This window comes from Carya illinoinensis, chromosome 13 (assembly GCF_018687715.1).
Source record: "Carya illinoinensis cultivar Pawnee chromosome 13, C.illinoinensisPawnee_v1, whole genome shotgun sequence".
Taxonomy (NCBI): Eukaryota; Viridiplantae; Streptophyta; class Magnoliopsida; order Fagales; family Juglandaceae; genus Carya; species Carya illinoinensis.
In genome coordinates, this window is record NC_056764.1 from 33434455 (window position 1) to 33448913 (window position 14459).

Below are 14459 nucleotides of genomic sequence, written 5' to 3' on the forward strand. Positions count from 1 at the left end.
TGGGGATAGACATTTGAGCATATTGGATTTTAGTAACATGGAAATAGAGAAGAATTTTATGGTTGTTGTAAATTGGATTTTTGCCTCTAATTGTCCCATTTGGTATCTAGAAGACTATTGAATTGAGTTCATGGATTTACTTCAGAACATCAACTTCACCATTCGGCATGTTTATAGGCATGGCAATAGCCCAACAGATTTCTTGGCAAAGTTAGCGTATGAGGATTGTGTTACTACTTGGAGTCTTTGGTTATGGTCCCTATTTTACTAAAGGGTCTAATTAAGGGCTGACAAATTGGACTTCTTTATATTAGAATTTGATTTAAAAGGAAAAATCTTTTACTGTTTCATTTGTTTATTTATGTTTTCAAGGTATTACTTTACCAAAAGTGAGGTTTCAATAAATTTAAGAGATTAGTTCTCATTTCATAAAAAAAAAATTAAAAAATTAAAAAAAAATGCCTAAGTGAATATATAAATACTTTGTAACTATTTTATTTTAAATATTATTGTGAAAATTTCCTAACATCAAAACTAATGTCTTCCTACTTACCAAATAACCTTAAAAGAATGTTTAATAGATAAAAATAACCAATAGTCTATGATCAAAAATTACTTAAAAAGAAAATTCTTGTAGGGTCAAATTAGTAGCTTATAATTTAACCTTTAGATAAGATCAAAAATTAAGCTAAGAGATAAAATCAATAATAAACAAGACAAATTGACTCTGACTCTTAAAAAGAAAGAAATTCAGACTACTAAAAGGAAAGAGACTCAAACTTAAAAAAAAAAAAGACTTCATAAGGTAAGTTGGACTCAATCACTTCAAATAAATAAACCTCTATATAAAGAGGAGATCACTCACAAATATGATGAACTCTCCGGAAACTCTTCAAAGGGCCTCCACATAAGCTCCTTATGTACAAACTCCACCACACATAGCGACTCTAAAAGATTTTTTCTAAATTCCTTCATTGTATTATGAGATGTGTGAGACCATGAGAAATTATAAAGTCACTAATAATAATGGATTTCGCCCCCAAACAACTCGTAGATATATGCTTTTATGCCGAACCACGTAAATTCATATGTCTTTCTTTATTTACTTATTTTTTATTATTTTATAAATAAACACGAAGAGTACCGTATCGACATTTGAACCATCATCATGAGCTAAGATGATTCTTTTCTCCATTCAGCCTGTTATGTGAATTTTAGACATTAACAACTCTATAATGATTTCGGAGACATTTTCTTTCCATTGTAGTAAATAAAAAATATATATAAATAAAAACAATTAAAAAAAAAAAAGGGAGAGAAAAAACAAGGCCTGAATGGACTCGATTGATATAACCCAAGGGTTTAAGGTTTTTGAGTAAATTCAACTCGACTGCACAAGTAGTTTTTACGTGCCCGTGGGATGCCGTGGCACTCTCGTATTTTCAAAGAACATGCGGCCCCTTTTTGTAGAACATACGACTCCGACGCTCTCTATCCTACTAAAAAAGTAACACAAGCACGCACTTGGCCATTGCCAGCTCTCTTCCTCGTCACTTTGCTTTTCTCGACGTCGCTCTGCTTTTAGCTCTCGTTTCCTTCCTTCCCAAGTAGCTTAACGTACCATCTTTCTCTCTCTCTCTCTGGGTTTTCATGTGCTTCTTCTGAAACCCATTTGCAGCTCTTTTTCCATTCGTGTGTGCTCTCCTTTCTTCTTTTCCCAAAGCTTTCGGGTTCTTTTCTTATATCTTGTCCACATTACATGTGGCTTCTTAGCTTTTCAGTGTCTCACTAGTTTTCTCTGTAATGCTGCAGACGTCAGATTCAGAAGCTTAAGCCTTTCTAAACCAGCTGGTAAAAAGATCATCTTTTCTTTTGTTAAACTCTTTCACTCTCTCTGAACTTTTGCTTTTTTCCCCTTTATTTTGCTTTGATTTGAGTTCCAATGTCTTGAATTTGTGTTTTTATTTGCGTCTTCTTTCTTGGGACAGTAAGGGTGTTTGGGTTCTAAGATTCTGATCGGAGTCCGGGAAACATGTCGTCCGCGTCGACCTCTACGAGAGGTGGGGGCTCTGATCAGCCACCGAACCGGCAGAGGCGGATCATGAGGACGCAGACTGCCGGGACTGGCGAGACGATGTTTGATAGCGAGGTTGTGCCTTCTGCGGTCGTCGGGATCGCTCCGTTTCTTCGTGTTGCCAATGAAGTCGAAAAGAGCAACGCCAGAGTGGCTAATCTCTGTAAGTCCATGCCTAGTTTTGCAATAGGAAAAGAAAAACATACTCTTTTTAAGAATCAGTTATTAATTGATTGAATAGCCTGGCATTTGACTCATACTTTGGCTTTAATGCAGGCCGATTTTATGCCTTTGAGAAAGCTCATAGGTTGGATCCCAACTCTGTTGGTCGTGGAGTTCGTCAATTTAAAACTGCTCTCCTTCAACGTCTCGAAAGAGTAAGCATTATTATCCCCTTCATTTCAAGTTGATGCCAAGTTTGCTTTTTTGTTTGTTTGCTTTTCTATTGCTGGCATATGAGAAGAATTATCGTCTCATTTATAGCACAGTTCTCAATCAAGTACAGTTATTTATCTAAAATTACCGGATGCTTTGCCATTAACCTGATTAAAGATACGGGAAACAGAAGTTTTGGTACGCATTCATTCTATGGTGAGGAAAAAGCTGTGAAAGTGTTTTAGAGTCTGTTTGGGGTTGCGGGTAAGAGTCTTAAGAGGTGTTTAAATATTTTTAAAAGCTCTTTAATGAAAAAAATTAGGTCTTAGGTGTTAAATATTAAAGCATTTTTAATATTAAATAAGTTAAAAAATACGTTTGAGAAAAAGTTGACGAAAATAACTGTCAATTAGGGGTGCTACCCGCACCATACGGTGCGGGGTAGCCCCCTCCCCGCACCCCGCCCCGCACCATGCGGGGGTGGGGTTTCCCTCCCCGCCACCCGCCCCGCTAGGCGGGGTGCGGGGCGGATACCCAATCCGTCCCGCTTTATTTTCACTTCAAATATGAACTATATTTTATTATTTTAAAAAATTATTTCTAGATCTAAAAGTGATAAAAAAAATATATGTTTAGATCTAAATTGTAAATTTAAATTTTGTAAATATGACTATAATTTAAAAATTATGTCATTTTTAAATTTACTAATGCATATTTTGTGTAAGTTGTAGTGTAGTAGTTTTTAAACTATATAGTTTTTAAATTTACTAATGCATAATTTGTGAACAAGTCTAACAAATTATAATATATATTTATATATACACAATTTGTAAAATATAAATATATATAAACATATATTTATGTTTTTGTAAATATAAATATTTATGTTTATATATATATAATATATATATAGGTGAGGGCGGAGCGGGGTTGGGCTCTCCCCGCCCCCCGCCCCCGCTAGGGGGACTAGATGCGGGGCGGGGGCCCCCGCCCCGGCCCATGCGGGGCGGTGTATACCGCCCCGTCGTGCGGGGGCGGGGTAGCGGGGTGCGGGGCCCCGTTGCCCACCCCTACTGTCAATTGACGAAAATAACTTTTCTGGATAATATAGAACGTAATTCAAATTTTAAAAAAATTGTCAATTGACGAAAATATCCATACAATTTTAAGATAATTACAACTTTCAAATTTTCAAGGATATGATTATAATTTTTAAAAATTTAAATAATCGTCATTTGTACCTCATAAAATATTTTTTAAATTTGTTTCTAAACAAACATAATATGTTTAAAAGTGTTTTAAATATATGATTATTAAATAATAAATAATTTTTTAATAATAAAACTTATTACTTAAATTATAAATTATAAATCTTAAAATTATAAATTATATTTTCCACCGCAATCCTAAACCTGCGGTAACACTTGCCAGGAACAGCTGTGCCTTGTTGATCGTGTCCAATTATATTTACTAGCTGTCTGCTGTAATCAACATTCTGATTCTGGGAAGAAATAAAATCATGTGCAATATTGAATTATCGGCTGCTTAATTCATTCTTACAGGACGCGATTAGACGTTATAGCAGCAAAATCAACGCATCTTAAATTTACCTGGACCTCTATAATAAATCATCCACACCTTAGAGAATTCTTTGTTTATCGAGCATGCAGTAATTTTCTTTCAGAATCCTTTCATATAAATTAATCAACCTATTCCTAGCGACTATATTTTTTGAAGAACCACCTGTAAGAAATGAGTCGGAGTGGGCTGAGATGAGCAGACATTCATCTTAAAGGGTTGACCCAAAGATTTTGTAAGGCACTAATATGTAAAATAATTTTTAAATTTTACTACATATAAATAAAACCGCATATTAATCTATATACCACAACTGATTCATTCATATTTAAAATTTAAATTAGTATTATTTTTAATAAAATTTACTTTTTGACCAATTATATTAAATTAATACACATATTAGTACGCAGTTAAACTTGTAATTATATTTTTTCATAATTATTTTCCTTGGGCCATGTAACCCGGAAGCTAATTACAGTTTTGAGATGTGTAGAATTCCTGCCTTTTCCCTTTCCACATGCAATAATACCTCCTCATTTTTAGGCGTTAATATATGCACTGTTAACATTTTTCAGTAAGTAGTGTACAGCTCTTCTCAAACCAATCACCTCCCTTCTGTTTTTTCCATTAACTTTCTGATTGGATTCCTAAACTCAATCCACCCACGGTTTTTGTTTTTCTCCGTCCCCTTACAAATCCCTATGAAATGACTCATTAATTGAATTTGAGAAACTTATACAAGGAAAAATATAGTTGCAAGTATAGTTGTGCACTAATCTGTACACCAATGTGATGTGATTAGTCAAAAAGTAGATTTGATTGAAAATAGTGTTAATTTAAATTTTAAGTATGAATAAAACAGTATTGATACACAGATTAGTGCACAACTGTCCTTGTATGTAGCAAAACTCCTTATACAATAGTTTGGTTGCTGAGTTAGCTATGTACATAGCGCTTTTTCTCTCCGTACACTTAACCATCCGTTTGTATTCCTTTCGCGTTTGATTGTGGTTGGGGTGTTTGACGGCATGGTTCTGGCTGTATTGGAAGGAAAATGTTTTCTAAAAAATGTGTTGTAATCAAGTCTAAGTTATTTGAGGTGGTAAGGGATGGACGGTATGTGCACTTGACTAGAAGGGCTGAAAAGTGGGCTTTGGAGGAGTGTAAAGTCCAATGGTTCGCTAGAATTATGATCACTCTGCATTTATGCAAGTTCTTTGTCGTCAAAATCTTACCCAAAGAATATGTTCAAGCAAAAAATGCCACTTTAGGAGGCACCTTATTTCGCCAAATCCTTCTCCATAGAAACTGATTGTTCTGTGACTGCGTGAGACTTATAGAAAGAGTGAACCGACAATATACCTTTACCTGCGGGTACCCACCACAATGTGTAAACTCCGTGAGTGGTCAATTTCATGGAATACAAGAGACTAAAAATGTCCTCAAAGCTGCCAACTTCCCAATCTTGAGCCGCCCTACTAAAGTTGATGTTCCATTAGACTTGATCCGCTGATGTAACCTTAAGATTAGCCACTGAAGTTTTTTTCTCATATGCAACTTGGAAAATTGAAGGGAATGAGTCCTATAAGGCATTATTTCAACACCATATATAGGTCGCTCTAGATTTTTTTTCTAGAGCCATCTCCCAGCACGAGTCTAGTATGACGAGTAAAAACCCCCCACCCTCTGACTTCTATAGAGCTTCCAGTTCCCTATTATATCACCACAACCATTTCTTGAGTAATGCCCTATTGAAGGTTCTTAGATTTCTAATCTCAACCCACCAGAGGAGATTGGGGAGCATATCTTGTCCCCAACTGACTAGAGGGAATTTGAATTCATCCCCCACGCCACTCCAAAGTAAATTATGATAAAGTTTCTCAAGCCGGGATGCCACACTTACTGGAATTGGAAATAGATATAAGAAGTACGTTGGTAAATTAGACATAGTATTCCTGATTAAAGTGATCTTGCCACCTTTTGACAAGTACAGTCTCTTCTAACTGCCAATTTACACTCTATCTTCTCAATTACTATATCCCAAATCGATTTAGCCCTTGAGGCAGCCCCCAACGGTATACCAATGTAATTCATGGGAAGAGAGGAAACCTTACATCCAAGGATGTTAGCCAACTACTAGATGTTACGAACATTGTCAACTATCACCACCTTTGATTTATCAAAGTTCACTTTCAAACTGATGCCATTGCAAAACAGAGTCGAAGTGCCCTCAGTGGCCGAATCTGGTTTTGGTCTGCCTCATAAAATATTAGAGTATCATCTGTAAACAATAAGTGAGAAATGTTAATAGTACCATGTATCCTTATTGGGGTCACCGATCAGGAATCCAACCACAAAGTCATTATTAACCAAAGTCGAGATCATTCTGCTAAAGGCTTCCATAAAAATGACAAAGAGGAGTGAGGACAACGAATCCCGTTGTCTAAGTCCTTGAGAGCTGTTAAAGAAGCCAACTGGACTACCATTCACCAAAACTAAATACTTCGTCGTTGATATGCTCAATCTAATCCACGAACACCATCTCTCCCCAAATCCACACCTCCCAAGTAAATAAATTAGGAAGTCCTATTTAACATGATCATAGGCCTTCTCCATGTCCAACTTAGAAAGGATCCCTGTACTGCCATATTTTAGTCTACTATCTAGGCATTCATTGGCAATGAGAAATAAGTCCAGAATTTGCCTACCCCTTACAAATGCATTTTGGGGTTTTGTAATGATCTTCCCTAATACCTCCCTGAGGTGATTTGCAAGTACCTTTGAGATGATCTTATACACCCATTCACAAGGCTGATGGGCCGATAATCCTTTACATCCAATGCCCCAATTTTCTTAGGAATAAGTGCAATAAAAATATCATTGAGGATTTTCTCAAATTTTCCAGTTAAGAAAAATTCCTAGAACACCTTCATTAGATCCTCTTTCACTACTTCCCAACATGATTGGAAGAATCCTATAGAAAATCCGTCTGGACCTCGTGCTTTGTCTTTGAGCATTCTCCTCACCACACCGTAAACTTCTGCCTCCTCAAAAAGCCTCTCCAACCAAGAGACATTCTGTGGCTTAATAAACTCAAAACCTAGTCCATCATACTTTGGCCGCCACCCCTCATGCTTGGTAAGCAAATCAAAAAAATCAACAACATGTTCTCGAATCACAGCGGCCTCTATACAAGCCACATCATCTATATTCAGCATCTCAATAGTATTTGTTCTCCTATGAGAGTTAGTCACTCTATGAAGGAACTTTGTACTTCAATCCCCTTCTTTCAACCACAATACTCTTGATTTTTGACACCAAGAGATCTCTTCCAATAAGATAACCCTCTCTAATTCTAAGATCAACTTTGACTTCTGAGATAACTCTTCTGAGGAAAGAACCTGACTCTCCTATACCCTCTCTAGGTCTTGTAGCTCCTCCAACTTGGATTTCTTGCGTTCACCTATGTCGCCAAAGGATTGAGTATTCCAAAACTTTAGATCTTTTTTTAAAGCTTTCAATTTATCTGCAAAGATGTAACTAGGGTGCCACGAATCTGATATATATGAAGACCACCATAGCCTAACCCTATCCACAAAACCTTCCATTTTCAACCACATATTTTTGAATTTAAAGTACCAATGCCTACCTTGGATACCACCACAATCCAGCAAGATAGGAAAATGACCTGGATTTTAAACCAGTGAAATCTACAAATTGCTTGATCCAGTTCGCCAGTTTTGACAGATTAAGCTTTGATGATACATTGTCTCTCTGTTTATTGGTTCTCATGTTGGGTGCAACAATGCAACATGTTCACAATATTCTAAAGGTTGTTTCTTCTTTGAAAAATTATTAAAATAAAAATAGAAGTGCCAAAAAATTGGGGGTGACCTGAATACACATGTATTATACAAATGGGATTACCTAAGTAAAAGAAGCAAAAGATTACTGCTCAAGACTTGAAGTTGTGAAAATCTGAAATTGAAAAATATAAGAACAACATACGAGACAAGTGAAGAGTGAACTAAAACTCATTTGAACAAGGACGCTATGGGGTTTAAACTTTGATTTCTGCCGTGGAATTCTATACACCTTTGAAGCTCCTATTTCCCTCCTACCAAATGCACACTGCACGAGACATAAGGGGGTTGCTCTGCATGCCACCAAACTAAAATTCTCATGCTTCTGTCCCCAAGTTGTCATTACAAACATATGCTTTTGTTTTGTTTTTAAGGTAAACAAAACTTTGTTGATTATTATTATTTTGATAGGCACAAAACTTAATTGATTATAATGGATAGGCCTAGCCCAAACATTTGATTTTGTTACAACAATATTGACATTTTGGCAAGAACTAAAGAGTGTTGGACAGGGACATGGATAAGTGTATAGGAACATAGAAATTCCAAAAGGAAAGCAATGTCAGCATGACGCCATATGCTTATCTTTGTACCTTACTCGTATTATATGTTCAGTTTATGTTCATGCCAAAACAAGTGTATAAAGGAGAAGATCCTAATGTTTTTTAAAGCAGGATTTTACGTATCTGCATTGCTAAAAGTAGTCCAACGATGGATTACTGGGTGTACGACTAGGTTATGAAATTTATTTTTAAGTAATACCTAGTTTAAGAATGGATGCAGATTTTGATCATTTATAAAGTTTATAATGCTAAAAAAAAATATGGGTGGAAATATCTCGTGTTAACTGCTTCATACATCCTAATACTCTCATGTTAGGCATCTTGGCAATTGAAGAGCTCTACTATCGAAGATTCATAACTTGCACATAAACAAACGACATAGAACTTAGTTAATAATAGCATATAGCTTAACAAGCATAACAATGAACAGCACTTGGAACAGTAAATCATGCATTTCAAACAAAACACCAAAACTGTATTAGGTGCAGTTCAAATTACTTTGATTGGTAATTCTTTGCTTTGGCCTTTTTTCTGCTTTGTTGAAAGAACCTGAAACCAAATTTTGTGAACATTGACCCACTCTGAGATAAAATTTGTAAAATTTGGTGCAGCTCTGTAGTGTTTTCAATTGCCTTCAGGATGATTTACCAATGCTTACAGCCTATTTTTTAACTGTCTGTGCTTTAGTTTTCTGATCTTTTTGTTACTCTATCAGGAGAATGATCCAACAATAATGGGAAGAAATGATGCACGAGAAATGCGGAGTTTTTATCAAAACTACTACAAGAAGTATATTCAAGCTTTGCAAAATGCTGCTGATAAAGCTGATCGGTGGGTCCTCTATAAGATATTAGGTCTTCAATTTGTATACTTGGAAATTGCGTTTTGGCTACCCTACTTGACTGTGATTTTTTTGTTTTTACCTAGTGCACAGCTTACAAAGGCATACCAAACCGCTAATGTTCTATTTGAAGTTTTAAAGGCTGTGAATAATAATCAATCTATGGAGCTTGATCCTGAGGTGAAGCTATGTGCCATTTATTGAACTTTGATGCCTAAAGCAGATATTATTATTGTTATTATTTTTTTCAATGATGCTTTGTTTGTCTCTTCATTTTGGAATTACATTGATTGAACTATCATCTTAAAAATTTCAAGTTCCTGCATAACGTCGGATGTTTGATTGATATCTTTATGATTGACAATTGGCAAGATTTTGGACGTTCAAGATAAAGTTGCTGAAAAGACACAGTGCTATGCTCCTTACAATATCCTTCCTCTTGATCCCGACAGTAAAGATCAAGCAATTATGATATATCCCGAGGTATTTTTCAATTTTCACACTTTTTGCTATCCTTCAGCATGGTCATTTTTTGTTGTACCATTGAAATATTTTGTTCTCTATCATCTTGATTTGCAGATTCAAGCTGTTGTTTACTCTCTTCGTAATGTTAGGGGACTCCCTTGGCCAAACAACTACCAGAAGAAGGAAGATGACGACATTCTGGATTGGCTTCACCAAATGTTTGGGTTTCAGGTGAAATCTGAGAACTCTATCATCTTTTTGCCAATACTATTGGATCATACATGTTTTTTTAAGGAATTATCTACTTTTATTATGATGTGGAACCCCACCAAGGCAGAGCCCTCAATACACGTACCCATTAGTGTTGAATCAACCCAAGTATGAAGGGCTGCACATGTGCACCGTTTCTTCCTTTGTTGTATTAGGCACCGTAATTCTGCAGCAAATGTGGACCAAGAGAGCTCTTGATCAAGCTGCACCGAAATACACCTCCCTCTTGGTCAAGAAACGTGGGAGCTTTGTCCCCCATAATTTCTCCTATAAAAGGAGATGAATTCTGAAGAGAAACCCATCCTCACTGCGGTGAGAGATCAAGGGTAGTGGGTGAGGAAAGGAAGAGGGACGTGAGAGAGAGAAATAGAATTTTGTAGATTTTCTGAAAATCTTGTACAAATTCTATAAAAGAGGCTCCAGTGGACGTAAGCAATTTGCTGAACCACTTTAAAATTGTTTTGTGTGATTTTCGGACAGGTTAGAGGCTCAACAAGTGGTATCAGAGCTCTGGTTCGATCTGTCCGAAAATTCAAGTTGTTCAAAATTAATTTTCGATCATACCACAATGTTCCTCTCATCAAGACGAATCCGTAGCCGCAAACGGCGTCGAAAACCGATGTCGGAGGTGCCCGTACGCGCCCCTGGAAGTCGGAGAGTGCGATGCACGCGCCTCAGTCGCACTGGAGGAAGAAGACGAAGTGGGATACACGCGCCACGCGCCCCCACGCGCGGCTGGAGGAAGAAGACGCGTGGAAGACACTTCCTCACGCGCCCCCACGCGCGGCAGATGATTAAGACGCGTGAGGGACACGCTCCCACGCGCCCTCACGCGCGGCTGGGGGTTGAAGACGTGTGTAGTGCACGCGCTCACGCGCCCCCACGCGCACTCGGAGTACTCTGGCGCGTGTGTTACACGCGCCAGACGCACCTCAGACGCCCTACTGCGGCGCGTGTGGTACACGCGCCAGAGAGATCTGGACCGTCCGATTTTCAGATCTTTGTTGGGCTAGATCTAAGCCATTCGGAGTCCGATTTCAACGATCAAATAGTACTTTCCAACTATTTGGATCATTCCGGACTCATCCGTACGGTAGGAATGTCGAGATTCGCCATCAGTAATGTCGATCTGAACTGTCGATGTGTTGCAGATCATTTTGGGCTAGATCTACGCCGGTTGGAGTTCAATTGTGATGATCAAATAGTGTTGACAAACTATTTGGATCATTCCGAACTCATCTGTACGGTGAGAATGTGGAGATTCGCCATCGGTACTGTCGATCTGAACTGTCGATGTGTTGCAGATCATTTTGGGCTAGATCTACGCCGATTGGAGTTCAATTGCGATGATCAAATAGTGGTGGCAAACTATTTGGATCATTCCGGACTCATCTGTACGGTGGGAATGTTGAGATTCGCCATCGGTACAGTCGATCTGAATTGTCGAGGTGTTGCAGATCATTTTGGGCTTGATCATAGCCAGTTGGAGTTCCATCGCGATGATCAAATAGTGGTGGCAAACTATTTGGATCATTCCGGACTCATCCGTACGGTGGGAATGTGGAGATTCGCCATCGGTACTGTCGATCTGAACTGTCGAGGTGTTGCAGATCATTTGTGGGCTTGATCGTAGCCAGTTGGAGTTCCATCGCGATGATCAAATAGTGGTGGCAAACTATTTGGATCATTCCGGACTCATCGGTACGGTGGAAATGTTGAGATTCGCCATCGGTACATTTGATCTGAACCGTCCACGTGTTGCAGATCAGTTGTGGGCTTGATCGTAGCCAGTTGGAGTCATGATGGACTCATTGGTTTTGGGCTTAATTTGAGCCAGTTGGGATCGTGAAATTTGATGGAGCAAATTTCAGATCATTGGATAATGCTGATTAACTTGTTATATCAGCAGGTTTTGGCAGTCATACAACTCATGGAGCATATTGTTATTAAGAGGAGAACCGCATCGGATCTCGTTGTGGCTTTCTTTGAAAAGCCAGTTACAAATAACAAAGTGCAGATGAAGCTTTGATGTGGTAGTGTGGATACGTACAGTCTAAGGAGGTTCTGTCTAGGAGATTGGAAATTTTAAGTGTGTCCATTGTGACCCTCCAATCTTTCCTGGGAACTGACTTAGTGAGGTACTATTCATTTCTACGGTAAATTCATTAAAGCAATGTCAGGAAGTAAGGTTTCAAATCTTGTCAGATTTGAGGTGGAGAAACGGTTCAATTTCAGATAAGGCAGAAGGTACTATTGTTGCCCAATAGCATTTGGTGTTGTGGTCAAAAGGTTGGGAGGTCATGAGAATGGCTATGAGTAATTCTGCAAAGAAGTCAAAATTGAAGTTTCTCAATGTAAGAGATCTTATCCTGGATGAGGAAGTGCGCAGAAGAGATTCTGGCAAGATTTCGAGTTGTTGGTCCTGAATGTTGATTGTAAGGACAGAGGCAAGTCAAGATCTGACAACAGATGACTCGCTAGAAATTGTGGCAAGTCAGGCCACAAGAGACTGCTAAAATCAGGAGAAAATTGAGAATGATGCTGTGAATATGGTGACTGAAGAAATACATGGCGTTGCATTTCTTGCAGTGCACAATGCTGTTAAAGACAGCCTGAAGGCAGCAGTCATTCAGTAGTGTTTTCTCAAAGGCGTTGAAGGGCAAATCAATCCCTGAAGTCAACAGTGATACTAGCGACTGGTGAAACGGCTAGTACAAGGAGCAGTTTCGGCAAGTGGCTCCAAGTCAGTAAATGGAGATACTGGTATTGATGCTAATGTTGTGTCTCTCTCCATGAAAAAAGAGACATGTATATCCTCATGGCATGAGTTGCCATGATAGAGGATGTGTTAATGTTAGCAGATCCACAAGTTTACACACAGGCATTGGTTTGGCATTAATGCAGGGTGTGTGGTGGAAATTCATGTCGATGGCTGATGAACTTCCAGGAGAGCCAAACGTGAAAGTTACACCATAGTTTTCAGCAAGATTATTTTCGACATGGGCCGAAGTGAAATGCTTGGAATTAGTTTATTCTGAGTGGATATGCTTTTATGGTGAAGCATGATAGCGGGAGCTATGAAGATCTTCATTGAGGTGGAGCTTGGCTGTGGGACCAGTCAAAGTCACAAGGTGGAGATTGTTGCTCTTGTTGCCAATAGCATTTGGTGTTGGAAGGTCACGAAGGATTAATTGGTCTTGGCTCGGGTTAATTGTCGTGTGAATTAGAGAAAGTAAAAGGAACCCAGTTTTACTTTTCTAAAGAAATCTCCCTAGACCACGACATGAAGTACAGGTGTGAGAGATGGGAACAAAACGTCAGATGTTCCAGGGATATCTACACCTAAAGAATTGCCAAGACGATCAGACCTCCATGGTGGTTACTACCTTAAAATGTATCCTGCTGAATGAAGGTAGTGAACTACGGTATGAAGAAAAATCTTGCAAGAAGGGAGATTATGCAAGTCGGAGACTGCACACAAGATGGACACATGCGACTGAAGATAGCAGCAGGATGAAGGGTCAGTCACCCAGATCAGAGATGAGACCTCAGCAACAGGTTCTCTGATATGTGTCAAGGTCTGTGCGAGACCATTGATTCCCAGTGCAGTGGGAGATGTGTTGCCCTATGTAGATGTGTTGATTAAGGGCATTGTACGTGATGAACTAAAGTTATGCATCACTTTAGTTAGTCTTCTAAGTTGAAGACATGAGCTGTAAAATTGTATAAGGGATCATGCTGGAGATAGAACTCGGCATGTTGAGAACCAGTCTCCAAGTTGGAGATTGGTGTGATTGTAGGATTATGGAGCCTGGTTTGAAAGCTGTAAAGGCACCAAGCAGATTATTTGCTCGGATGTGGCTAGAGCGAAGCAGATTGTTCGCTCGGATGAGCCTAGAGCGAAGCTCAGTTTGCTCAAGGTGTACATGAGTGCGGACTCATGGACTCAAGCAAAAGAAGAATCCTAGAAAGTTGAGATTGTGCAATTGAGCACTGGTAAATCTCCTCTGAAGAAAATCCCTTGCAAGCTCCGTGGATGTAGACTATGCTGATGCATTTGAAGATGCATTTGGAGAGGCATCTGGATATCCATTTGAAGACGTACCTGAAGATGCATGTGATAGCGGATCTCTCATGGCTGACAAGCATTCAAAGAAAGAGGTGAATTCATTTGAAGAATGAATCAGTTTACAAGCAGCCTGGTATGGCATACTTGGGTGGAGGGGGTGATTGTTGAATCAACCCAAGTATGAAGGGCTGCACATGTGCACCGTTTCTTCCTTTGTTGTATTAGGCACCGTAATTCTGCAGCAAATGTGGACCAAGAGAGCTCTTGATCAAGCTGCACCGAAATACACCTCCCTCTTGGTCAAGAAACGTGGGAGCTTTGTCCCCCATAATTTCTCCTATAAAAGGAGATGAATTCTGAA

The 14459-nt window shown here is 38.8% G+C and overlaps 1 protein-coding gene across 3 annotated transcripts in view; it reads left to right on the forward strand.

Moving 5' to 3' along the window:
* The first annotated feature begins 1513 nt into the window (after positions 1-1513).
* LOC122291995 (callose synthase 3-like) overlaps positions 1514-14459 on the forward strand; it is a 35271-nt gene continuing 22325 nt past the window's right edge. The window contains exons 1-8 of one of the 3 annotated variants that reach the window (XM_043100122.1): positions 1514-1617; positions 1813-1851; positions 1989-2237; positions 2351-2451; positions 9169-9284; positions 9381-9474; positions 9667-9777; positions 9874-9990. In XM_043100122.1, coding sequence (XP_042956056.1) covers positions 2033-2237; positions 2351-2451; positions 9169-9284; positions 9381-9474; positions 9667-9777; positions 9874-9990 — 744 coding nt within the window. In that variant the 5' untranslated portion in view covers positions 1514-1617; positions 1813-1851; positions 1989-2032. Of the gene's footprint in view, positions 1852-1988; positions 2238-2350; positions 2452-9168; positions 9285-9380; positions 9475-9666; positions 9778-9873; positions 9991-14459 lie in introns of all 3 variants that reach the window. The other 2 variants (XM_043100121.1, XM_043100120.1) reach the window with 2 other exon arrangements.